Source organism: Musca autumnalis, unplaced genomic scaffold (assembly GCF_047663935.1).
Source record: "Musca autumnalis isolate F117 unplaced genomic scaffold, ASM4766393v1 scaffold_5, whole genome shotgun sequence".
Classification (NCBI taxonomy): Eukaryota; Metazoa; Arthropoda; class Insecta; order Diptera; family Muscidae; genus Musca; species Musca autumnalis.
In genome coordinates, this window is record NW_027412088.1 from 102,899,352 (window position 1) to 102,927,028 (window position 27,677).

Sequence of the window (27,677 nt, forward strand, 5' to 3'; positions counted from 1 at the left end):
AAGCGAAATCGGTTTTTACGATTCACTTGCTGTCTTCCTTGCCCGGCTTCAGTAGCGGGACCACCATGCCCATTTTCCAGACTTCGGGAACAATGAGGGTGGCTAGCGACAGATTGAGAACTTTAGTGAGAAACTCCACTGCCGGTTCATCCAGCTGTTTCAGCATTACCATGGAGATGATTCCATCAGGGCCCAACGCTTTGATTTATTTAGCGTTCCTGATGGCATTCGCAACATCATCCATTGTAAACTGTGGTGGTTCATCTACGGCAGGAAGAGATCTGATGCGACGTAGTACTCTTCTCTTCGCCCTGTCACTCCCGGGATGCTCGACAAACTGTCGATTGAAATAACTTGCGCACCTCTTCGGATCAGTCAGCGTAACGTTGCCAAACGTGACTGAGGTCCTATTTTCCTTCTTTCCAGGGTTCAAGAGGGACTTAACCGTTGCCCACAATTCACTTATTCCGGTTCCAATGTTCCAACTCTTCAGACGATTTAACCACTTGTTCCGCTTATGCTCACCGACCAACCTGTTAACTTCCAGTGCCAGCTCTCGGTCTCTGGGGTTGGCACAACGAAGCTCATCATCCCGTTGCCCACTTCGGGTATTCGACCAGCAGGTATATGGCGAGCGGCTGCAGCAGTCATGATGTCTCGGAACGTCCTTTCTGTTTTCCGAACATCATAAGGGTTGAGCAGAAGATCTCTGAAGCGATGATTTGTGAACTCTCTGAATCTCGGCCAATTAGCTTAGCCATGATTGACGCAAGTGCGGCATTCAGAGGTGATGAAATCGGGCGGTCTGCTGATGGAGACAGTTATGCGGAGAAGGGAATGACCCAAGAGAAACGACGGGTTGCCAGGTGACGTCATTTGTCTGACCAGGTGGGACGATGGTTATTCTGGCGAACTGTGACACTCTCAGCTAATTCTTATATTGACCATGCAAAACGCAGAGCTAACAAACTGCAGAGGTAGAACTATACCTCTCTAATCGTTTCCGAGGACTGAATGCCACATTTCAGGATGGACATTAAATCCTCCAAGACCAGACGGTTATGACCTTCCAAAAGCTATTTATGGGCGGGATGTATACGTTCAGCAACTCTACCTCGGCAGTCCCACACTTGACTGCTACCCCATACGATCCATGTACGGGTCATTAGAGCCAGGCTCAAGCTAGAAAAAGTGTTTGGTAGTTTCCACCGTAAACTTTTAGTCGTTTGTAGTGTAGGTATCATTAATAGTTAGCCTGAATATTCCCCTGACTGGCACATCCTGTGCAAGAATATAACAACTGTGGGGGGGGGGGGGGGGGGGGGGTGGTTTTGGAACCTTCAAAAGAAGCATAGAGAATAAAATTATAACATTGTAACAAAGACCATTACAAATGTTAGTGCGAGATGTGTATGAAGAAATGACCCTAAATATTGGAACATTTCAGGGTCCAAATCTCAGGAAGTAATGGTTTTTCCTAGCAAAGTAGGAAAGTGACATTAAACTGGATTGAAGTGCAAAAGTGGTCAAAAGCGCGAAGACGTACCTGAAGAAATAGACCGACATAGTCCATCTTGAAGCTGGATCTAATTTTGAGAGACATTCTTTCGAAGGAAAATTCAAAATAATTCTCGAACAGCCCTTACTTAATCTGCACTTAAACGAAATATTTGTAAGGGGCCGGATAGAGTTGTCTGATATAGTCCATCTTCAAACTTTATTTAAGTTTGAGAGAAATATCATACGCACCAGCTATTTTAGTTGGTACCCGTAGGATTTTTAGAGCTTTCGGGCTCCATGCCGGAAATAAAGATGGGCGCGTGTCAAAAAAAAAATTTTGAACATTTTTGAACTTTTGTGGGCGAGGTAACCGACGTTTTGGACCAATTTGGTCCAACAACGAACTTGATCTATGTTTGGACAAAATATTACAAGTCCCAAATTATGGACCAAATGGGATGGATGATCCATTCGAGAGTTTTCTTGCGTACCAGCCAGACAGACAGGCGGTCAACCTCAAAGTATATTCCCGAATATTGCTCTTTTTGCATGCAATATTGTTTAATATTTGATCTCCCACAATCGCTCCCCTCTCAGAACACACAGGATTACATTCCCAGGCATTACATGTTACTACATTGCTACTCATTGACATAAAGACCCATATTAATTGTAAATGAATGATCCCGAATAAAAAGGCCACATGCTAAAGATTTCATTTTATTATTATGTTGCTATTTCGTATTCTTTTCTTCTTTGTTGATGTATTCTTAAAGCCGTATTGTTGTAAGTATACTCTTTATGCTCAATGTGAAACTAACAGGCCTCCTCCGTGTCGGTTCTTTAACCCAATTACAATAAGTTCTGAACAACAAAGGCTAATTGAAGAGTTTAATACAATGTCGGATTGAAATTGGCAACCAGTGACCAATGAATGAGTGTTCGTACACAAATCGAATTGTCCGACTGCATTGAATGGCTGACTAAGTAATTGTTCCATTGCTCAGTGGTTCCGATGGTATGTAATTCTTGCAGATAATCATGTGTAATACTCGTCGAAATTACACTGAAAATAATAAAAGGGAATTATTATAAATAAAAAAAAAAACATTGTTCCACAACATCCCATACGGGACAAGGGAGACTTCTCTCATATCAATGAGTGCACCCCGATTCATATTAAGCTCAATGATATGGGACCTACTGTTTATCGCCGAGTCCGAACGGCGTGTCTAAAGACACCACTTGTAGAGAAGTTTTACAAGGCTGAAATACTCAGGAAATGTCGCCAACATTACAGAGGGGTATTTTGCCACCGTTGAAAAATGTTTGATGTTGCCTGGCCGGGGAATCGAACCACCGACCTTCTGCGTGCAAGGCGGGCGTGCATACCATTGCACCACGGTGGCACCCATTATAAATAAGCATTCTTTAATATTATAAAAGGTTTTTTTTCCACCGATTTATTTCACAAGTAATATTTTGAAAAACAGTTTAATGTTTCAATAAAATATGAAATGAAAATATTTTTACTTTAAAGTTTTAACAGTGTAGCTGCAGTAATATCGATTGACCGGGCGGGCTAGTCGTTAATCAACTTTATATATGTATATTATTGTTAGAAATAAAACTTTTTGAGCTTTAGGTCAATGTGGATTTTTAATTATTTTATTTTTCCAATATTTCGCAATTGTATAAATTGCATCCTCAGGGAATATGTAAAAATTATAAAGTCAAGTAAACTTAGTTAGTGTTTAAGTTTACTTGACTTTAGAATTTTTACATATTCCCTGAGGATGCAATTTATACAATTGCAAAATATTGGAAAAATAAAATAAATAAAAATCCACATTGACCTAAAGCTCAAAAAGTTTTATTTCTAACATAAATGAAAAAGGTCGAATAAAATCAACACTTACAAATTATGTATATTATTTGTATTCTAAATAAGATTTCAATAAAAACCAAAATTCTTTTTTTTTCGAAGAATTTTTTTTCCGTTGGATATTTTCTTCAAAAAGAAAAGGGAGTCATAAAAAATCCAGTTACCAAATAATACGTTTATGTAGCACTTTTTGTTGTCAGTCGGCTTTGGCGACAGCTAAATGCCCTCAGCCTCTGAATGTACAATACAAACAATAACAAGAGTGGTGTATGTAAATGTCCTATGAACGAAAAATAACATTTTCGCAGCTGATAAAAGAAGTTTTGGAAGTTTCCACATTACATTTTTAGGCGTTTATCGGGTAGTTATCATCAACAATGGACCACTAAAAGATCCAACCGACACAGTCAACACCATATATTAGGTTTGTTTTGTAAAAGTTTTTACAAATTTTTGGGTTATCGAACATGCCTATTGCAGGAATACCACATGGTTGGGGATTTTGGAATATTGGAACCATTATCGAGAGAACTTTTTATTCTCCATATAATTATAGCGTTGTAATAAAGACCACAGATGACTACTAAAATCTTCAGTGCGAGATGTGTATGAAGAAATGACTATAAATAGTGGGATCTGTCGGGGCCATATCTCAGGAAATATTTCAGCCATGAAAAACTTCTTTACAAGTAGTTCGTGCTCGGCGATAAAAAAGTAGGAGCCAGTATGAATCGGCGTGCAGTCGTTGATATGAGAGAAGTTCCCCTTTTCCATTCGGGAATGTTGTGTTAAAATATTAGCACGATCCGAGAAATGACGCTAAACTGGACTAAAACGCAAAAACGTTGAACTTTTGCTGAGGATGGTCATATTGGCTCATTGTGGCAGGAAGCATGGACTTGCCCACGAAAGAATTATATCGTTGTAATCAGAATCACAAGGACTATATTTGATGAAAATTTCAAAATCAGGTCTTAAATTATACATAAGCGAAAATGTTGAAGTTTTTTTAGTGAGCCGCTGGAAGTCTTCGAACTTCATTTAGATTTGAGAGAAATATTAAGATGTACAAATATTGGATCAATGTCAGTCACTTCTTTCGATAGTTATCATTCCCACTAGCCATGTTAGTTAGTCACAGTATAAGTTTTTAGAACTTTTGGACGATTATGTCAGTATCGATGTAAGCAGGACTACAAGGTGTATCTTCGGTAAAAACTGCAAAACCATCGTCGAACAGTCCCTAAACTGGACTTAAGTGATAATTTTGAACTTTCGTTAGGGAAATTGTTTTTTCGATATATAACTACTTGGAAGTTGAAGTACTTTTGGAAGAAATTATACGATGTGTAAAATGTCGGCCAAATTGGCTACTGAAATCGTAGGATATCATGCTATCGGTGATTTAAGATGGTGCTGGCAGGTTTTATGGCTCATTATTATTGATTTTATTGAGGACAACGTGCAGCAAAAAAATTTCAAACGATCAGAGAGATATCTTTGTAGTGGACTTTGAAAATAATTTTGAAATGTTGCGTGGTAGGTAACCTAAGGAGTGGACTGATGTAGTCCTTTTTCGAACCTAATCTATGTTTGTAAGAACGTAATTGTGGAAAACTCAGTTACACCCTTCGAGAGTTGTGCATTTTAGCGAACAATGGTGTTGGAGGTATCCGAATGGGTTCGACGACATGACCCATCTTCGAACCAGATCTAAGTTTGGACAGATTATTACGAATAACACTGCCGGCACCACCTGAAAAATGTATGACTAATGAGGACGAAAACTTACGAATTGAAAATGGTATGCCAAACTCAAAGAGGGAATATATCGGTCCCCTTTTTTCTGTACCTCTCCCACAAAAGTTCAAACATTTAGGCTTAAGAACATGTTGAGCCCAGTTTGCGAATTAATTTTAAACTTTATTTTGGATGGTTCTCGCAATACTTATTATGTCACTGGCTGAAGGTATATCTCTGTCGGCAGGGTATATATCTGATACTTTTTTGCTTGTTTGATCTATTACAAAAATATATGCTAATAAATAAGCGTTCAGCTTATCCGAGCCGAACCATGAAATATGTTTAACCAAAATGGAATAATTAGTTTCCTTTTCTGTCCACAATTTTGGTGGAGTGAACCCCGAATTTCTAATTAGGTCAGAAAATATAGGTAAAAACTCAGTACCTAAAATTAGGTGGTACCGTTATGGATTGGGCTATAACAAAACGTGGACCTTTGACAAACATTTTTGGTGGGAAAGTTATTGACCACCCAGAATCCTAAATGACAAATTACAGCCAATTTAGGCCGAAGATTTAGATAAAAACACCAAATTACATAGTGGGGGCTATACCAAAATATGGGCCTGTATCCACAATTTCTTGACCAGTGGGAACTCTAAGTGCCAATTAACTGTTATTTTGGTAAGAAAATATAGCTTACAATTTGTACAAACATATGTATGTTCCCACAAGCATTCCCGAAAGGATAAGGGAGACTTCTCTCATGTTGAATACACCCCGATAGATATTAGCTCGATGATATGGGACCTACTTTTTATTGGCGAGTTCGAACGGCGTACCTTAAGACACCTCTTGGAGATGTTTTACATGGTTTAAAAACTCAGGAAATGTCGCCAACATTACGTTGAAAATGTGATGTTGTCTGGCCTGGGAGTCGAACCGGGGCATTCAGGGTGCAAGCCCAATGTGCATACCATTGTACCACGGTGAACTCGATAAAAACACTCGGGTGCAAAATGTTGTAGCAAAAGACGCGATCGATCGACTCAGAAGTTCACCCTGATGAAGAATGTATGAAGATTTCTGAGTGAAATCGAACACTTGTTTAAAATGAGGTTTTTGATTTCTTTTTTTTTTTTTTTTTTGCTGTGGTTATGTTATGCTTCTCTTCAGCAACTCATTTTAGTAAATTTTCATTTTTTTACTAAAGGTTCCAAAGATATCGCGCCTTGAAAAAGTCGAATTCTGTAAAAACTATATGCAAAGAAATACTCATAACTTCTTTAATATTGGTCCAAATAGATTTTTTTTTTATTTTATATCAGCTATCAAATAAAAAAATAAAAAGTTGCCCAATATCAGAGATGTATTGGATGCAATTTTTACGATTTAATATTTAAAATCATTTTTTATCAATGATTGTACTCTTCGGTTTTCTTAATTTTTTTGTATTAAAATACTATTTATTACAATAAATATAATTCCTATTTGGTAGTAGGATTCGAATAATTACTATTTTTCTTAAATTTTTAAAATTCGTCTATACAATTTTTCCTTTATACCAATGTGAAACATTTGTTATTTGACCAAAAAATTACAAAAGTAATTTTTTAACATTTGTTTTGTTGTTTTATTTAGGATATTATCTTAATCATCGTAAAACGGAGTTATTTTTCGATTTTGAAAATGGATGGGCAATAAACTAACTAAACTGATGATCAAATAAGTACAGCTCGGGAATTATAAGACTGGGTATCCGATCCAAATAATCTACCAAATATTAAAGTGATATTTTCTTCAGAAGATGATTATTTAAATACGAAAGAGGATTTGATTATTATTATCATTATTATTATTATGATTATTATTATTATTTTTGTAAAATAATATATATTGCATAGTGGTATATAGGAAAAACGTTATTGACTAATTTAAAAAAAAATAGAAAAAATAGTAATTTGTACAGAATACGACTTTTTCTGGAACTTTTAGTAAAAGAATCTGAAAATATACTATAATCTTTTGATGATGAGCAGCATCACCACAGTAAAAGGAAATCAAAACCTCATTTTGAAAAAGTATCCGATTTCACTCTGAAATCCCCATATACATTTTGGGGTCACAGATGATTATTTCGAAAAGTTGCCTCTCCTCTATTATATCGTCTGCTCCGTCGGAAAAGGTCGTAAGTCCCTCTCAATAAATTTTTCAGGAGGAAGAAAAAACATTCCAGCGCTTTCTGTATTAATGCTTTTATTATGTTGGTAAAGGCAGTATTTTTCGTTTATTTATTCCGCTTCAATACCTGTACTTTGTTTAATAAAATTCCTTCGCGTTTGGGAGATAATTGGATGTATTTGGACTTACGACCTTTTCCTTGTACAGTTTTGTATTTTTGTAGGGACTTACGACCTTTTCCTACAATTTACGGACGTTTTTAAAATAAAATATTTATACTTTACAAAACAATGTGGAAAGGGTATTATAAGTTTGTTTTGTCCAATATTCGTGTAACATCGCGAAGTATTCGTCGTAGACCCCCCTCCCTCTGCCATTTTTTCATATCTTGATGAGATAAAGCGATCTATCTATGTGTGTCCGTCTATCCATTAACAATTGTAATAAAACTCCAGGCCTCAATTTTGGACCGATCGTCACGAAATTTTGTGGAGAGGTCGGGTTCCGACCAGAAGTTACCCCATTAGATGTTGGTTATGATCGAAAGGTGTGAAATGGACCAAACCCACAATTTTTACCCGACTTTGTAGCTGTCCTGTAGATCGCAGTAATATTCCGATCGGAGCGAAATTTTAAGAATGATTTAAGGTTAAGACAAAGAATAAGCTTGCAATTTAACATGGTTTAATGGACCAAAACTTTTGTGTGAAATCTTATATATAAAAGACAATGTGTGTATGTTTGTATGTTCCGCATAGACTCAAAAACGGCTGAACCGTTTTTTTTTTTTTCAAAATTTCAGAGAATATACAAGGAACAACCAAGGTGAAAATAGGCTTTATATTTTTTGAATTTCGGAGGGGGCGGGGGCAGGCCTTTTTTTTAAAAAAAAAACTTATGAAAGTATCGGTCAGAAAATTAATTTGCGAGGCAACGGTTGTTGAATCTGACGCCTTCATATAGCTCCCATAGAACGGTACCTCCCGATTTCCGGTATTTTGAAGGTGTGGCCTCAATATTCCTTCGAAATGGCTGAAATTTGGTATTTATTCTTCGTTTCGGCTATAAAACTTTCTCCCATAAATTTGTCTATATAGGTCCACGCCTCCATATAGCCCCATAGAACGGTGCCTCCCGAATTTCGGTATTTTGAAGGTTAGCCACATTGTTTTACCGAAATTTCTGAAATTTGGTATTTAGTCTTCTTCATAAACGAAAGGAAACTAATTGAAGTAAAATTCAATACAACTCATGGTGGAGGGTATAACAAGTTCGGCCTGGCCGAATTTAACGACGTTCTTACTTGTTATTGATATTCACTTGCATATCCCAACTAATTTGCGATGCAAAAAAAATTAATTGACATAAGAAAAGGTAACATAAACTGTTTCAAGGGCCATCAACGTCGTTCGGCCAATATTTAATATAAAACATGACACGTTGTACTTACGACCTTGTATTTTTGCCTTACTACCTATTCCTTCAATTAAATTTCATGATTAATTCCGTTAATGTACATGGTTTCTTAGCTACATTGTCCTTTTTTGTCTTTCCAAGTACTTCTGCCCCAACTCACTGCATCTTTTGTTTTTGTCTGCAAACCATGTAGAATCTTCAGCATGTAATGTCTTCCTGCGTTTAGGAAGTTTATCATCAAAGCTTTCTGAATCACCGTGAAAATCTTTGTTAGCAAGAACCATGATGTCTTCTTAGTTTAATAACATTTCTATCAATTATTATTTTAGAATCATTTAATAATATAAACATTGAACTTACCCGTCCGTTAGAAGGTATTACTATATTGAATTCAGAATACAAACTAATCTCGTTATGTGAATAAATGTCCCTAGAGAAACCACAAACCAGTTGATAAAGTTAAGTAAGATATACGACAATAAAAACAGTAAAAATTTTGATTTTTTTACAAATTTTGCAATATATGAGGTATTTGAACACATACAGCATCCCAATTTGTATCAATGAAAAGGTCAGAAGTCCATCTTTCATAATCAGTTCACCTATAGGGGGAAATAGATTTCAAATTTAAATTTTCGTTGCAATATAGAAATTATCACATTTTTGTTAAAAAGTTTGGTCCACAGGCTCCGCCAAATATCATCCGATTATCATCCAAAGGTGTAGGCTAGTTCTTTACATTGTACCCCAACCATGGATGACGTTAAACATAATATCTGAATTACATTAGCTGTAGTATTCTTTTAAAGTATACATTTTCCTGTGGACTTACGACCTTTTCGTACTCAAATTTGTACGTTTTGTGGACTTACGACTTTTTCCGACAAGGGGAAAACATATAGAAAAACGCGACATGCTACCATTTTCTTTGTATCATACGACGTGTTTTGACTTGTACTATCATCCTGTAACAAAAACGCTATTTCCAAAAAAGTGGACTTACGACCTTTTCCGACGGAGCAGACGATATACATTTTGGGGTCACAGATGATTATTTCGAAAAGTTGCCTCTCCTCTATTATATATTCTAAAATTATATATACTTTGAAATAAACTTGAATATGAACACATCGCTGACATTGGTATCGCTGTCTCCCCATTGTGCACATTCATATAGTAAGATTACAAGGACTATGCCTCCAGGTTTTCCAACATAAAGCATGTAGATGGAGAACAAGATTTGTGACCTGTTACATACTTCCTCCATTCATGCTATTGTAATTTCACCTCTACTGCAATTAGGTAGAAGGATTATGTTGAGATTCTTTTCGGCATCTATACACATTCCTATCGTGTTCCCGTTTAAGAGAACACAGTATAAGTCTTGTCGCTTAGTCCACTCAACTTATTAACAAACAGAAAAAAAACAACATTTGATGAGATAAACAAACAAAAGTCAGATACTTTTGCTATCGTAGGTTAATGTCTTTTTGCGGTTGTAGACTTTTTCTTGTTTTTATTTATTTTTACGCCGTTGCTTGTAATTTATCATTCCCTACGTATCTCTTCAATGAACAATGTTCTACACTCTGTAGTATTTTTTTCATCATTGATATTAGCTTTTCCATTATTTTCCCACATTAACAAATTCAGAAATTACAAACAACGTCCATAGTGTGTCATAATGTTATGGCATACCAAATTGTAATTTTCAATTAGTTTTCTTTAAAAAAAAAAGTGTTAACAAAGTCTTTGAATAAATAATTTGCATTGTTAGTTAAGACATTAGTTTATGTTTAACCTGACAACATATTTCACATCGCTTTGACCAAAGAGAAATTTTTGCATGATGATCGCGTGACAATCCCTCATTTCACGTAAAAAGTTAATGTTTAAATATTTGAACAAATCTCAAATAAATATTATAATTTTTTGCAATACACATACTTACATGACACTATATTAAGTATGTGTGCATATTAGATAGTCCCGCGAAAATCTGGTCCTTTGTACATAACACTTTTGCTCTTGCACTGAGGAAAATAGAACACAGAAAATATGTTACCTTATGACAAATTATTTTTTCTGAATGATATACCTCAACTTTTTGCTTGGATTGGGAAAGATATAATAAAACCGAATTCTTTGCATTTTAATAAATTCAATTTCTTCACAATAGACTGAAAATTTAAAAATGAAGTGAATGCTTCATGCAAAAATATAGAAACGTCTTATAGTCATAAATTTCTATATTTGTGTATCTTTCTCTTCGAATAAATATAATTTGATTTGTGTAATTTGTTGTCTACAGTATGAGTATAACCGCAATTAGTAAGTAATTTTTTGTACCGAGAATAGCCCCTATGAATTATTCTTTGTACTTCAAATCAGACATTATAATTGATTTCTTCAGTTCATTCTCAGTGTGTCATACGGTAGAGTGTTTCTTCTCTTTGCGTTTTCAAACAAATAATGGACGCCTTAATGGATTATATTTACCAAGCCAAGGATTGGTACTTTGAAACTGTAACGGAAACCAATTCAATAGCATCTTCGCAGAATTCACAGGTATATTTAAGAGCACATAAATATAATTTACGGGGGTTGCACGATAACTATCTGGCCTAACAATGAATACGCGAATAGTTACCATCAACAACGGTTTTATTGTTTTCTTCAGTAGTCTCCAGCATCATTTATATACTTTTTCGTGCGCTCAAACCTATTGGCGAAGCACTTTTTCCACTCCGAATGAGACACCTCCAAAACATGGCTTTTGAACGCTTTTACAGCATCTTCAGGCAACAAAAATTGTTGACCACACCTTTTTTTCTTGATGTACTGGAATCAAATGAAGTCATTGGATCCTCAGCCATGGCTGTACGGCGGATGAGCCATCAATTCCACGTTTTTTTTTTTCGGTCAAACAGGCGCTGGTTTGAATCGACGTATGAAAGCGCACATTGTCATGATGCAGAATGATTTGTCTTCTCTTGTTCGTTTTTCGAATTTCTCAGGAGACTTCAGGCAAACTTAATTATAGTGTACCACTCAGAATTAACCGTCCTATATTTCTGAAGCCGTATAGTCGCCACACGGTCAGTTTCGACGAAGAAACAGGCGATCATTTGCTACGAAGTGGTGCTTCTTACCTGAACAACTTTCCTTGGATTTGGCTCGCTTACGAAGACCTAAAGATCGATTCCTGTTTTGTTTCGGGCTCCTAAACATAGATCCAAGATTCGTCTGCGACAATCTTATAAAAGTCGTTTGAAGCTCCGCGATAGTTTTTTTTACTGGATCGAACAAGAACAATCCATTTTTGCGGTCATGAATTCATGCAATATCAAATGTTAGTTGATGGAACCAAATTTAAATGAAAGGAGCTTACACCTGGGAAGTTTTTGCGGATTCTGAAACTACAATGTTCCTAGATGAGAAAAATCAAAAAACAAAAAAATATCGCTGGAACGCTTTTTAAATAAATCGCGGTCAAAGTTCACATTCTTAGGTTTTTTTAGGTTTTCACGATTTAGCTTTGAAACCGCAAGTCCTATCGAAATGGGTTTAAAAAAATCCTTATAAAACAATGTCATGACTGTAATTTCCCAACTTAAACTTATACATATATCTCAAAAATGGTACAACCTGGGGAAAAATTACGAAAGCCAATCTTGTAGAGAAATCTCACTGCAATAAGATTTTTTCTAGTCCCATTTCGATAAGATATACCGTTTTCAAGCAAATCGTGAAACCTAAGAAAAAAAACTTAAAAATGTGACCTGAGCTTCTATATCTTAAAAATTGTAAAACGTAGGAACAAATCATAACGGTCAATCCTCTAGAGAATTTTCACAGCTACAATATTTTCTCTAATCCCATTTCGATAGAACTTGTGGTTTCCAAGCAAAATCGTGAAAACCGGGGAAAAAATCCTAAAAATTTCACCTTTGATCGCGATTTATTTTAAAATCCCTCCAGTGATTTTTTCTTGTTTTTGGATTTTTCTCATCTATGAACATTGCTGTTTCAAAATCCGCAAAAAACTTCCCAGGTGTAAGCGGTTTTTATTTAAAGTTAGTTAAGGCGCACCGTAAATAACATTGTTTTATAAAGAGTCGATACAGTAAGTGCATTGTCCCAATTTGAACTTCTATATCTCAAAAATGTTAAAACCTACAAAAATATCATAAAGATCAATCTGGTAGAGAATTTTCACAGCTACAATACTTTCTCTAAACCCATATAGGACTTGTGGTTTCCGAGCAAAATCGTGAAAACCAAAAAAAAACCTTAAAAATGTCGACTTCGATCGCGATTTATTTTAAAAGCGATCAGGTGAATTTTTTATTTTTTGATGTGTAAGCTCCTTTCATTTAAAGTTAGTTCAAGAGCACCGTGTGCCACTATCTCACGGTATATAAAATGGCTATCCTGCATTATCCGTTCACGATTTTTTCAGGCACAACGGTCGAGTGTGTTCGACTCTCATGACCTTCGTTTTTTTGCGTGTGTCGGCCACGATTGAATTCATTAAACCAGTTTTTCATAGTGATATAGGATGTCCCTTTATCGGCATACAAAGATTTAATTTTATTATGGAAAGATTAGATTTAAATTCTTTTTGACAGTTATACACTTTCTCATCTTGTTCTCTTTCGAGGCCTAACCAACTGACCTAATTATACCCTCAGCCAATAGACTACCAAATATATCGTCACCTGAAATGCCCAAAGAAGTAACCCTTGAAGGGTTACGTTGAGGGTTACATCTTTGGGCATTTCAGGTGACGATATACACTTTGATACGATCAAAAATGTACCTCATCGAAATAATGGTTGTAGACCCCGATTTAGCCCTGTCCATCTGTAGTCTGATGCACCTACGTAGCCAGAGGGCGGCCTGGACATAATTTAAATGACTGCTTCAAACGACACCTACGAAGTGGATCTCTGATTTGGCCGAAACTTTGCACATTGTTGTAAAATTTCTTCCAAACTTACATCGAGTTGCAAGAGGGTGGGTCTATATTGGAAAACACCTTCGGGTACCTTTCTCACAAAAGTTCAACATTTTCGCTTACGTGCGATTTCAGGACTGGATTGCTTTGAAATATTCATCGTAGACAAATTCGTGCTACCTAAGGTAATGGTACAAAAGTTCTAACAATCCTACGGTGACCAACTAACTATCGATATGCATTGGTCCAACTATCGAACAATTCCTTCCGGGTCCAATATTTAAGCCAACTCATTCATGTTGGTGTAGATTGTGTTGACTAGACATATCAGTGTAATAATTAGGTTAACGTATGTCCAAAATAAATTACGCTGAATACTTCCAAAACTTCTTTGACACATACGAAAAAGATTTTACTTTTAAATCAGGGATCTGTCCATAATACATTTAGATCCAACAATCCTGTTATTGTCATATGCTGAAGGTATTTAGCTGAGGGCAAACTGAATGATGGAACGCTTGTGACAGTGTCAACTACTTCACCACTGAATGCTGTTCCTCTGAAGACCTAATCTTCACGACCACTGGTCAAGGTTTCGGGTGGGTCGGCTGCGAATTAGAGGCCTAGAAGTGGTTGACACTGCCACAGACCCATCACTATTTCATCTATTTGCGTTTCGGTTGTGGGAAGTGAGGGACAGTTGAGCCCAGTTGAACCGTCTCAGAGAACTTTCCTTTTGTGTTGATAGGGAGATCGCAACCTTCACAGATTGCGACGGTATCTTCGAATTAGCTTTTGAGTATCAGATGGCCTCGTCACATGCGGTTGTGTCGTAACATTCTATGCCAACACATCATTTACATAGGAGTCTCGACAGGAGTTACTCCTGCACTTCCTGTTGGAATTTCGCCGATAAGAAGTTCCCTAGTAGCAAGATGAGGATAGTTCCTTTCGAATTTCCTCACAAACCTCTTATCATTTGAAATTCCCCTTCAGTGATGCTTTTTGGATCTTTTTTTTTTTTTTTTGATATATCGACTGCAGCACGAGTATGTTGCATGGATACGTTTGTTGTCTATTTCTTCTTTTGCTTTTGCATTTTTCAAGTTGTTGTTGTAACAGTGTTTTATTATTATGTTTGTATGTTCGTTCTCCTGTTCAATCTGGCTCTGGGTCTATCTCCAGTTCCAGGAAGTTGGCTACTTCGATGGGATGTAACCACAGATCCACTGGAGTCAGATGAGTAGGCTTGGCGGGGCAGTTGAATAGGTGCTTAGTATCGTGCGGGCCCATGTCGCATATTGGGCAGATGTCTCGCACGGTGCGATCGATTCCCGCCCAATAGGAATTTAGGCGACTGCAATATTCCGAGCGTAATTGAGCCAAAACTACTCTGGTTTGTCGTGGCAGCTGACGCTCTTCAGCTGCGATAGATGGGGGATGTGCTCCGATGACTACATTCACACAATAACTGTTTATGGTCTTAGCAACTGTGTCCGTGTGAATGCTGTTCAAACCTGCCTGATATGCCTGTTGATCTAGAGGTTCTCTCCTATATTGTTGGACCGTCGTCTCTAGAGCATGAATATCCTTCTTGATATGCCTGGGTGTATCGGTGGCCAGCAGATGGTGATTGGGATGGCTCTCACGGTAACATCCGAGCAAGTACAGCAACCATAGCATCACATTATGTTGACGTACTCCTCTGTAGATTTGAGGGGGCACCCTGTTGCTGTTCTCAGGGCGGCGTTCTGACAAATTAGAATCTTTTTGAAGTCGGAGGTATCAGCGTACGATCCACAGTTTTGATGGTTGATTTTCCAACTTATCAACTTCCTCCTCAAATGCTTTCTGCCAGTGAAGCAATAGTAATGACGCAAAAAAGCCCGGTCCAGTTGTCCAGGGCCATTCATCGCCCTTTCCTATGATGTGAAATAAATTATCCAGTCTGAAGATAAAAACATAGATCACTGTTGTGTCTCCTCCGTCAGTGAAACTTTGGTGGAATTACTCATTGATGAGCTTGAGGAGAACTATGCTCCGATCATCCCCATCCGCAACTACAGTCCGTTTTTGTTACGAAGGAGGAGCTTAAGCTGCAGGCGATAATAGTGAGGCAATCGCTGTCGTTGTCCCTTTTAGTAACAGTCAGGGAGAGGTCGAAGGCTTACGAAATTCTTTTGAAACAATTTGAAGTCAATATAGCCCTGTCCGTCCGTCTGTCGGTCTGTCTAGCTAGCGGTGCGCACGATGACTCTCGAACAGATCAAACTATTTTTCTCGGACCATTTAAAGTTATTGCATCAGGTTGTCCTCTGAGCTTATATTACAATGGTACGTTTTTTCGGGAGCAAGTCCATACTTCCTTAGGACCAACTAGAATGACAGATGGCATGATTACTTACAAGTATGCGATTTGCCAGAAACAACATCAAGTTCCAATAAGGTTTATAGCGGACAAACCTTCAAGTCCGCACAATTTTTTTTTTTCCAGTGCAGTTTAAGGACTGTTTGAGAATAGTTCTGAAATTTTTACCTTATGGTCCTGTCCTGGCAAGTCCATGCTTTCAGACATAATGCTCGTAAAGCTCTAAAAAATCCTGTCCAGCCTAAATGGTTGGGGGCCACGATGATCGAAAGGAGTGAATGGCATTGGACCAACCTTTCCACTTGTCTCCTTACCACGCCAAGGACTTGGAAATTAAGCCTGTTGTTCGCTGAGGCGCCCAGGTATCAACTAGGCTCCCTTCAAATAATGTTGGTATCCAGTAGCACGTGGTGTGATCGTTTAACACCTCGGCGTTGAGAGACCTCTTTTTTATGTAGAAGATTACTTTCTGGATAACATAATGGTCCGAATATTTCTTTCGTAATTTGTTAATGGTTTTAACTTAAACCTTTCCTGAATATTTCAGTCACTTCAAATTTTTCTTCACCGAGTGCCTAAAACCGCTGTCGGACTCTGCGTTAGATATTAGTTCCCATATGATTGAGCTAATATGAATCGGGTTGCACTCATTGATTTGAGAGATGTCTCCATTGTCCCTTCTGGGGACAATTCTTATTACTTAAAGTAAAACAACAACAATTGTGCTATAAATGCTTCGCAACTGTAGATGCAGGCCAAACCTACTGATTCTTCTTTATACACAATTTTATATTAGTTTCAATGTTTTCAAATATACTCCCAAACATAACATTCAAAGCGCTTTTTTGTTTGTTTCTCTATCCAAAGTCAAACAAAAGTTTCATAGGTCAGTAACTTCTCAAGTTGCTTAGACACTTTGGGTTGGTCTCGGTCACTTGTACTTGCCACAAGCAGAAGTAATCAACAACTTTTAACATTGTGAGAGCGTTCTTATTTCTTTGTGTAATTTGGTAAGAAGAGTAACGACAAACAAGCAGGCTAATGTTATGAAGTGGCAAATGACCTAAAGTGGCTAAAAATATATTTAAGTTACGATTTTCATTGGAAAATAGAAGGATTGAGAGCTAGTAATACTTCGAACTACTAAAACCGAACACAAACTTCGTTAATTCGGAATGCCGCATACGAATTTCGTCCACAAATATGATAGATTAAATATCTTTAAATTTGACTGGGGGATTATATTTTTTGACGTCCACATTCAGTGTTTTAACCCAGATAAAGCCACTGGTCGTTTAAACGCCACAAAAAATGGTTGCAAAAATTGACGTAAAACTCTGGTTTTTTCGAATATTTTTGTGGGTTTTTTTTGCATTTTGTTATAGTATTGTCTGTTATCTGTCATTTCACGCTTATAACGCTTCATTTGACCTACCCATTTCCACGCAATAGACCTAAAATCCAAGCTATTCAAAAAAATCGACTTTTTTGTAATTTTCGACTTTTGATGAAAAATTTAAATATGCGATAAAAATTTAATCATAAATGTTAGAATCATATAGGGTCAGGGATTTGTTAGGAATATAGTAAGAGTATTTTCTCAATCAAAAACCAAGGGATTGGCATGTAAGGATACACCAATATTACCATCCAAAGTTTTTGGCACGTTTTAAAAGAAGGCCCGATTGCAGGAAAACTATACGTTTTAGAGAAAAATGTTATTTTTTAAAAAATGCTTAAAAAGTCTCAAAAATAAAATATTCATAAACAATTTTAAGTTTTCTCGCAAAAAAAAAAATCTCGGCGCTAAGTGGGTTAAAGATCTCAACTGGTAGGATCTTTGAAAAGGAGAAATGTCGATGTATTTCATTGTTACTTACTTTGCAAACAAATCATTATGCATTTTTTATTCAAACTTCAATAACATATAACCCTGTCTTTATTTCCATTTACAGATTGACATTCAACCACCAGAAAGAGAAGGTATATTTACCGAAGAATTTCGACCATCAGATCCGCGTAATATTGGACCATGCGGTGGTTTCAGTACTCAATATGCCTGCATGTGTGATTTTCATGGAGTGCCATATCGAGAGGAAGTTGCCTGGGATATTGATACCATATATTTGTCACACGATACACGAATTTTAAATTTACGTGACTTTGACCATTTAGAACCAAAGTAAGTTGTAATTATAATCGAAATTCCCAACTTGTTTTTATTAATATTGGCATCTTTCTTTACACAGAGACTTAATGGCGATTGTATCGGCTTTGGAATACAATACATTTTTTCGTGGCTTAAAAGCTTCCCATATGCGCCTATCCAATGAAACTTTGGAGCGTATATTACATGTGCTCAAGCGTTCGATGTGGCTCGAGGAGTTGCATTTAGAAGCCCTAGGTTTAAGGTATGTCAAATGGGAAATTTACATCGATTGACAACAATGATATGTTATGTTTATAAAGATTATCAATTAATAAGGGTTACTTGGAAGTCAAACGGTGGAATATTGATGGAAATATTTTGAATTTTGGATAAAAAGGGTGTAGGAATTAGTTGATTTCATTCACCCATACTCCTCCCAAATATTCCAAAAATGTTCATAAAATATTCCAATGTCTGACTTGCAACTTTGTGAAGACTTTTATCTCAATTCAATGGATTATAATAAGTAATGTGACTGAAATGTCCCGACAGATTGCTTTGTATATTCCCATTTTTAATTATAATATTAATATCCTTCCATTTCTTTATTTTGTAGATCCGATTTTCTCCACAAATTGGCTGTATCTGTGATTACAAATAATAATCCTGCAATACGTACCATCGATTTGAGTCATAATTTAATTGAGGATAAAGGTAAGTGGGGAAACTAATTCACATTATCAGCAGCCATTGTGGCATGGCCGCCCAACAAAAGCTAATGAATAACTAACTAACCTTCAAATTTTACTTTATTCACAAAGAAGTACAAAAGCTAGATATCTATCAACTGTAAATAAGTGTCCAAATTATGTCCCAGCAGAACAACATAATTCTATAAATCACCAGCCTACCCCTTTATAAAATTTTTATGTTCTTGTTATTTGCCTCAAACCACTTTTAATCCAATTTAATCCAAAATTTAACCCCACGTATGTTGTTTTCTTTTTCTGTTGTTTGTTTGTTCTGTTCCGTTTCTATTCAATCCGTATCAAATTTCAAATTTTGTAGGTGCAAGCTCATTATGTGCCCTACTTGGGAAAATTGTTCAAGGTTTGATTAACAACAATTAAACAATTGTGTGTGCGTTTGTGTTTTATTTTCGAAATCAAATGAAACATCAAATTGGAAATCATTCTATCAATCAACCAATCACTCAATCATTCTCAATGTTCAATGTTTGTTTTTCTTCTTTCATTCTAAAAATCAGTTCAAATTCAAAGTTGCATTTGTTTTGCTTTTATTTGTTGCGATTTATACTACTTCATCATGCATACAAGAACAAGAAAAACAACAACAATTCTACAATGCAATTCTATTCATACCATTTTCACTAAACAACGATTTTGTTTTATTGAAACTTTTTACATTAAACAAATTATAAAACTCCCAGCTTAATGAGCTCAAGGATAACTTTTTCAAACTCGAATAAATCAAATTAGAAAATTGTTTTTTCCACCTCTCGAAATATTAATACCAAATGGATTAGGTAAGGTTGAGAGATGTATTAATTCATCACAATACAAAAACACTACACAAAATAATTGTCAATCCCATTGCAGCGGGTTCTTTCGTACCGGAATGACCCGAAACCAAAAGGGTTTCGGCCATCAGCTGCCAACCCAGCATCCACAACAACAACAACAACAAATTAATGATCATTTCCACAACAGGCCTGCACAGCCAAGGACTTTGTTATTACCCACTTATGTAACATTAACAGGTATACTACCATAACAACAAAATCATTACGGGACTTTACCTTCTTATTTCTGAATACTACGTATGTCTGATTATCCCACGTTTTAAACCAGTACTGGCCAAAAACACACATTTGCAGATTATAACTTGCGCTAGTGTGGGTGGGAGCGTAAACAATGCATTAACCGAACGAATGTGTTAACAGTGTACTTGTGTGTAGTATTCCCGCGGGCATAGGAAAGTTGTTGTTGGTGGCCATCACTGTTTTAAACCTTGAAGAAATATTTTCGAAGTCTACAATCAGCATGTTGAATATCCAATGAAAACATGAGGCAGAGATATCACCCCATCTTGGGGAACTCCCTGATTCACTCTACGGGGCTTGGAATTCATGTTCCTGAATTCCTCATGCGATTGGCATCCGCATATATAATTAATTATCCAACGTTTCAAGATTGGCCGTCGGCGCCTGCTAGATGTCATCAAACAGTGTGAAGTGCTTAACAGTATCAAAGGCTTTTGATAGGTTGAATACCACCAAAAATGTCCAATCGCACGGCTTATCCTGGTTAAGTCCTGCTGTATTGATGCGCTGCTTACGGAATCCATGCTGATGATCGGTTACTAGATAGATAGTTCTGGCGCTGGGGATAACTAAGACCTTAAGGGTCTTTGCTACAGGCGACAAAAGCGAAATCGGCCAGTACGATTCACTTTTGCTGGCATCCTTGCCTGGCTTCAGTAGCGGGACCACCCTGCCCATTTTCCAGACTTCGGGAACAATGAGGGTGGTTAGCGGCAGGTTGAGAACTTTAGTGAGATACTCCACTTCCGACTTATCCAGCTGTTTCAGCATAACCATGGAGATTTCATCAGGGCCCAACGCTTTGGATGATTTAGCGTTCCTGATGGCATTCGCAACATCATCCATTGTAAACGGTGGTGGTTCATACTCGGCAGGAAGAGATGTGATGCTACGTAGTAATCTTCTTGCCCTGTCACTCTCGAGCTGCTCGACAATCTGGCGATTAAAATAACTTGCGCACCTCTTCGGGTCAGTCAATGTACCGCCGCCAAACATGAATGAGGTCCTATCTTCCCTCCTTCCAGGGTTCGAGAGTGTCTTAACCGTTGCCCACAATTCACTTATGTCAGCTCTCTGACAATGGTGTCACTGGAATTGGCTCGACGAAGCTCATCGCGCTCATTCAGTAATCCTGCCGCCTCTGCTGGGAAATTTGGTCTCACTTCGGAGATTCGACCAGCAGGTATGTAGAGAGCAGCTGCAGCAGTGATGATATCACTGCTACCCGTACATCAGAAGGGTTGGGTAGATCTCTGAAGCGGGGATTAGTAATTGATGAAAGTACAGCGTTCAGAGAGACAATTATGGGGACATGGGCTGACCCAAAAGAAGCGACGTATTGCCAGGCGACGTCATTTGTCACACTAAGTGAAACGATGGTTATGTCTGGCGAACTGTAACACGCTCCGCTGCTAATAAAGGCAAAAAATTCAATATAGAAACAAAGTCCATAAAGTTCTAGCTGGCACATACTGGGGCAGGGATAAAGAAAGGAATCATTGCATTGGAAGTTTGCTGTTGACTTTGCTGCTAGCCCGTTACCGAGTGTGCAGCCGCTACACTGGGGTTTTAACGTGGTTGTTGGCGGTATGCCGTCGGGCGCTGAAATTTGTGATTACTGTGTTGCATTTACCGCCGCCTACAGATGTTGGCACTTCTTGAGCCTGAGGACCAGGTTGCTGCTGCGACTGATGTTGTTGCAGGCCAGCCGATGAGGGACTCTTAGAGCCGCCGCCAGCTGTATGTCTCATAGGACTATCAGTGGATCCTGCAGACTGTGCTTAGTATTGAAATAGTCATTGATCTTTTTTATCGCCTAAAGACCCTCCGCTACCGGGTGGAAGGAGGGGAGGTGTTTTGTCACCACCATCGCCAACACTGGAAACAGGCATTTGAAGACGATCCTGTTGAGAAAAGAGGGATATACATTAGGGTTAGTCATTTTTTTTAGATTCAAAATCTGTGGAAATAGCATATAGGGCAGGCAAAAACAAGCAGAATTGCGTTTTTACTTTTTCGAAATTGTGAAAAAACGTTCCGCACAAAATGCAATTACTTTAGCTCAAAACCAACTTTTTTGTTTGATTTTTTTTGTGATTTTTAAAATTTGATATTTTTTTTTTAATTTTTTTTTATACTTTTTTTTAATAAATTTTGATAAATTTTTAATAAAATGTAATTTGATCCAAAATATGTCATTTATTTTTACATTACTTCTGTATTGTCAAACTTTTATTAGAGCAACTCGTTTAAAATTTTAAAACTGGGAAATGAAACCGAGTTGCATATTTTTAAATCGATGTAGCTTAAAAACTAAATGACAGATTTTTGATCAAATTGCATATTTGAAATCGATGCACTAAAACCAACTAAAAAAAATTTTTTCCAAGAACAACTATTGCAGAAAAAAATTTCTCAAATTTAAAAAAAAGTAAACTAAAAAAGTTTGTTTTTAGCTAAAGTAATTGCATTTTGCGCGGAAGGTTTTTTTACAATTTCGAAAAAGTAAAAACGCAATTCTTATTATTGCCTGCCCTATATGCCATTTCCACAGATTTTTGATATTCGAAAAAAATGAAAAAATGACTAACCCTAATATACATATTACCTATGAGGAGACAAGAATGTTGTCAGTGAGGGAGCACAATTTTTTGCTGTTCCGTCAGTTTCTACTTGCAAGTTATTTGTCGTGTCTTACTAACCATCATAAAGTGATCGAAGATTATCTTCCTACATACAGCTGTGTTCAAAATAATAGGAGTGCTCATTCACACCAGGGGAATGGTCGAATAAACATGGTTAAACTTACCCATTTTGGTTTATATTGTATTTGGTTAACATTGTTGACATCCCAACAGTTAATTGATCAGCAGAAATGTGGCAATCTGTTTTAAATTATTTTCTGTTTACACCAACATTATAAATCGCCTTCAAATTTGTTGTTCAAAAAAATAGGAGTGCGGAAGAAAAAGGACAATAAAAGTATTTTTAGTTGAGTTTAAGATCAAAATTGTCTATATTTTAGTTGACAGTAGTGAATCCAATAGGATTTTTGAGATTTGATGGCTGTTTGAAAACAAAAGTTCTTTGGAGGTAACCTAAAAACACTTGATTGTCCTTGCAGCGATTTTTTCCATAAATTGAGCACTTATTGGGTAACTCAATGGATTTTATAGACTGAACTTTAGTGATTAGAGTTTTTGATGCTCTGGCTGTTATCTCGAACAATATATAATGATCGGTATCCCGGAAATTCGTGAATTTCGATCCTTGAGCCAAGTTAAAGCCGGTTTGCATTACCTCTTTACGTAAGGATCGGTTAAAAAAAGCGTATCTATATGGCATTAATTTCTCGATCAAGTGATGTTTTGAGGTCCTTAGCATCTTAACTGCACGCAGAATTCATTTTATGGTTCAATTTTGAATAATTGGATGATTGGGACATATGAGACATTTTTCAAAACGCTTTGTAAAAAAGGAAACTTTAAAGACAAACTTTTGAAGTTGGCCTAAGATTATTTTTATTAGGTTTTGCATCGTATAATAAACAGTTTTCTAATGAAACTAACCTAAATGAAGTATTTTTGAGTGAAAACCGTAAGTTTATATTGAAAAATATATTACGGCGTATACCAACCATAGTGCAATCCCAGCCTACCTATCACTAAATGGTTCAAAGTACATTTCAACCGTTCACGTTTTAAACATTTTTTGAATAGAAGCGAAATTGATTGCATACACAAGGTTGGCATGCTAAGGACTTCCAAATATTATTTGGATGAGGAACAAATTCCTTACAGATACGCTTTTTTTGGCCGATCCTTACCTTAAAGGCTAATGTAAACTGTCTTAAACTTGGCTCGAGGATCAAAACACACAAATTTATGGGATACCAGTCATTATATATTGTTAAAGATAACATCCATAGCATCAAACAAATCTAATCGTTAAAGCTTTTGTCTACAAAATCCATTGGGTTGCCCAATAAGTGCTCAATTTATGGAAAAAATTTCTGCAAGGACAATCGCATGTTTTTTGGCTACCTCCAAATGACTTTTGTTTTCAAACAGCAATCAAATCTCATAAAATCTAATGGATTTACTACTGTTAACTAAAATATTGAAAATTTTGATCCTAAACTCAACTAAAACTATTTTTATCGTCCTTTTTCTTCCACACTCCTATTTTTTTGAACAAAAACTTTAAACACGATTTATAATGTTGGTGTAAACAGTAAATAATTCAAAACAGATTGCCACATTTCTGTTGATGAATTACCTGTTGGGATGTCAACAATGTTAAACAAATTCAAAATAAACCAAAATGGGTAAGTTTAACCATATTTTTTGACAATTTTCTTTTTTGGTATGGGCGCTCCTATTATTTTGAACGCAACTGTATATTCTAAGGATTTCATATGCTATTAAGAGAACATCAACGACACTATTCCATCGGACGTCAGCCGATAGTCGTTCTTCCGATGTTATAAATTCTTGAACACAAATCCTCCTTCAGTTTAAAAGAGTGAGTGGTACCAATGGCACTATTTCGGTGCCAGAATAGTAACATCCACAATTGCTATTCTTAACTTTTCTTTCATTTTCTTTCTTTTATTTCAAAATGGGAGGTAGCTACACAAATAAATAATTTTCATTTTCGTTGGTTTCCCTTGTTCCTGGTTACCTGGCTCTGTTCTTTTTGATGTTGGCAGAACTTATTATAAGAAGTTGGTTTATATCAAGTAGCAAGTACTCGATTTTCTCTAGTTAGTGACATTCTTATTCAAGTTAGACGTTCGACTAAAGCGTCATGTCGCTTTCTTTATTGCAAATAGGTTTTACTCGAAAATACTTGATGTGAATTTTCAGTTACAAGATGTGTAAAAATAGCTTCAGATTAAAAATGTTTTTCACATTTCGTACTACGAAGCAAACATTGCATCGGGTTTTTTGTCCTTTATATGTAAAAAATACCACATCAATATTTTAGACTCTGTGCAGATTTCCTACTAAATAACAAACTAAAATACAACTAAACTTGTTACCAAAATCGTGTCCTTCCGTCACGCACAAGCAGTACAAATCTCAACTTAAAATAAACAAACACACACTTTTAGGCCAATATTATATACCCAAAACCAAAATAACACTTCCGTTTCATATTTTCATTTTCAACTCACCATATATCTCATTGTTATCACAATTATTTTGCAATGCTTATTCAAGAATGTTTCCATTTCTTTTACCATTTTTGACTTCTTGGTTCCCCATTTTATTATAGAGCCTCATTTCACAACATACCCAACGAACTCACTACAAAAATTACTTTCGATTTACAGGTGCAATACATTTGGCAGGACCCATTGCTAAAGTTTCCAAAGGTCTGTGCAAATTGGCATTGGCACATTGTGGCCTTACAGCGAAGGGTGTTAATCAAATGTCACATTCACTGTCGCTCAATCAAAGCATTTCAAATTCGTTGACGCATTTAGATTTAAGTGGTAACAATCTTAAAGATGATATAACTGTAAGTAATAATGGATTCTTATTTATTTATTATTTAATTGTTTAATAATTTAATTCCTTTTGCAGAATTTACACAATTTTTTAGCACAACCAAATGTTTTAGAATATTTAGATCTCTCTTCGACTGATATAACATTAGAGAATGTAAGTATTGTTTTGTTTTATTTTATTTGTAAATTGTAAAATATATTAATGTTACCTGTGATTTGTTGTCATTTTCAGTTATTTGGTGCCCTTTTACGTGGTTGTGCAACGCATTTAGCTCATCTCAATGTCTCCCATAATTCGTTTAGCACAAAGAAAGGCAAAGAGATACCACCATCGTTTAAGCAATTCTTCACCAGTACATTAAGTTTAAAGCATTTAAATATTGCCGGTTGTAAATTGCCCATGGAAGCATTGAAGTAAGTAAAACAAGTAAAAAAGTATCAGTCGGCTTTGCCGACAGAGATATACCCTCAGCCTGTGTATATTGAAACAATTTTTTCCCAAAAAACGTATGTATTCAGGGGGTTTTAAAAATTTTGGGCGTTTGAACAGACAAAAATGTTGATTAGGATTAAAGATCAAAAGTTTTGCGGAGGAGATACTGAAAGGAATGGATCGACATTGACCGTTATGGAAGTGGATCTCCAGCCACAACATATGGTGCCACAGGGGGTTTTTACACTCTTCGGGCTGTTTGCTCAAGAAGTATGGACTTGCCCCTAAAAAAACTTTTACCATCGTAATTGAGGCAGCAATGCAAGTTGCTTCAATAAAAATCAAAGTGATTCGAAAGCAGGTCTTAAAGTGAACTTATCCGAAATTTTGAGTGGGAGGTACCGGATGGAGTGGACAAATATAGTCCATATTTGAACCTGATCTATATCTGGTAGATATATTAGGATGTGTAAAGTACAGACCAATTCGGCCACTCCCTTCAAGAGTTACCATACGAATAATTTTTCCGAACATTTTTTAACTTTTGTGGGGGAGGTACATGAAGAAGTGGACCGATATGGTTTATCTTCAAACTTAAATCATGTTTGGACAAAATATTACTAAGGCCATATTTTGAACCGAATCGGCAGACCTGTTCGAGAGTTATTTTGCCCTCCAACCTCCTCACACGGTGTCATAGGGGTTTTTTGCAACTTTCAGGCTATTTTCTCAGGAAGTATGGACTTGCCCCTGATGAAACTTATACCGTCGTATGGAGGGCAGTGAATATAATTTGCTAAAGCAAAAATCAAAGCGATTCGAGAGATGTTCCTAAACTGAACTTTTCCAAAATTTTGTGTGGGAGGTACCCGACGGAGTGGACCGATTGAGTCCATATTAAAACCTGATCTAAGTCTGGTACACGCTCCACGATGGGCAAAGTATGGACCAAATCGGTTACACCCTTCAAGAGTTATCGAGCGTACAAATTTTCCGAACATTTTCGAACTTTTGTGGGGGAGGTACCGGAAGGAGTGGACCGATATAGCTCATCTTCGAACTTAAACTAAGTTTGGACAAAATATTACGAAAGCCAAAATTTGAACCGAATCGGTTCATCCCTTCGAGAGTTATCGTGCGCTCCAGCCAGACAGACAGACAGACAGACGGACGGACATTGCTCAATCGACTCCAAATTGTCTGAAACACATTTCGTCCAAACATACTTGGGGTCTAAAACCATTATTTCGATGAGGCACATTTTGCCCGTATGAAAGTGTATATACCCTTCATAGCCTAAAGGCTGAGGGTATAAAAAAATCCCTCAAACAACTTATGTGGAGACTTAAAATATTTCAAATAATTCAGTCCGATTACATTTTTTTTGCCGATTCACACTTTTTAAAAGGATTATTCGAAGAAGTTCCCTTTTTATTGCGGAAAGCGTACCTAATAACGTTATCTTGCAAAGCCGTATGTGCTTCGAACGCCATAAAAGTCTTCTGGTACAATATTATAAACTGTCTTATACTTCATCATAAATTAAACGCCATCATAAGCATTACGTCATCTTAATAGGACACTCTTCTTATTCCACAGAAAGAAATAACAAATGAGGATAGATTAAAGCACAACAGAATTCCTCTTCCTTCCAATATTTACTATAATTCTTATTTTATTTGTT

The 27,677-nt window shown here is 36.6% G+C and overlaps 1 protein-coding gene across 26 annotated transcripts in view; it reads left to right on the forward strand.

The window, feature by feature from the left end:
* LRR (capping protein regulator and myosin 1 linker 1 leucine rich repeat protein) overlaps nucleotides 1–27,677 on the forward strand; it is a 241,654-nt gene that overhangs the window by 188,935 nt on the left and 25,042 nt on the right. For 12 of the 26 annotated variants that reach the window (XR_012413407.1, XR_012413405.1, XR_012413406.1 and 9 more), the window contains exons 6-11: nucleotides 18,009–18,235; nucleotides 18,303–18,464; nucleotides 18,819–18,916; nucleotides 25,384–25,571; nucleotides 25,637–25,714; nucleotides 25,793–25,974. Coding sequence is in view for 19 of the 26 variants with exons in the window: in XM_073992000.1 (XP_073848101.1) it covers nucleotides 18,009–18,235; nucleotides 18,303–18,464; nucleotides 18,819–18,916; nucleotides 25,384–25,571; nucleotides 25,637–25,714; nucleotides 25,793–25,974 (935 nt within the window). In the remaining 7 variants the exon portion in view is untranslated. Of the gene's footprint in view, nucleotides 1–11,114; nucleotides 11,294–18,008; nucleotides 18,236–18,302; nucleotides 18,465–18,818; nucleotides 18,917–19,270; nucleotides 19,313–25,383; nucleotides 25,572–25,636; nucleotides 25,715–25,792; nucleotides 25,975–27,677 lie in introns of those variants that run through there. The other 14 variants (XR_012413403.1, XR_012413404.1, XM_073992006.1 and 11 more) reach the window with 5 other exon arrangements.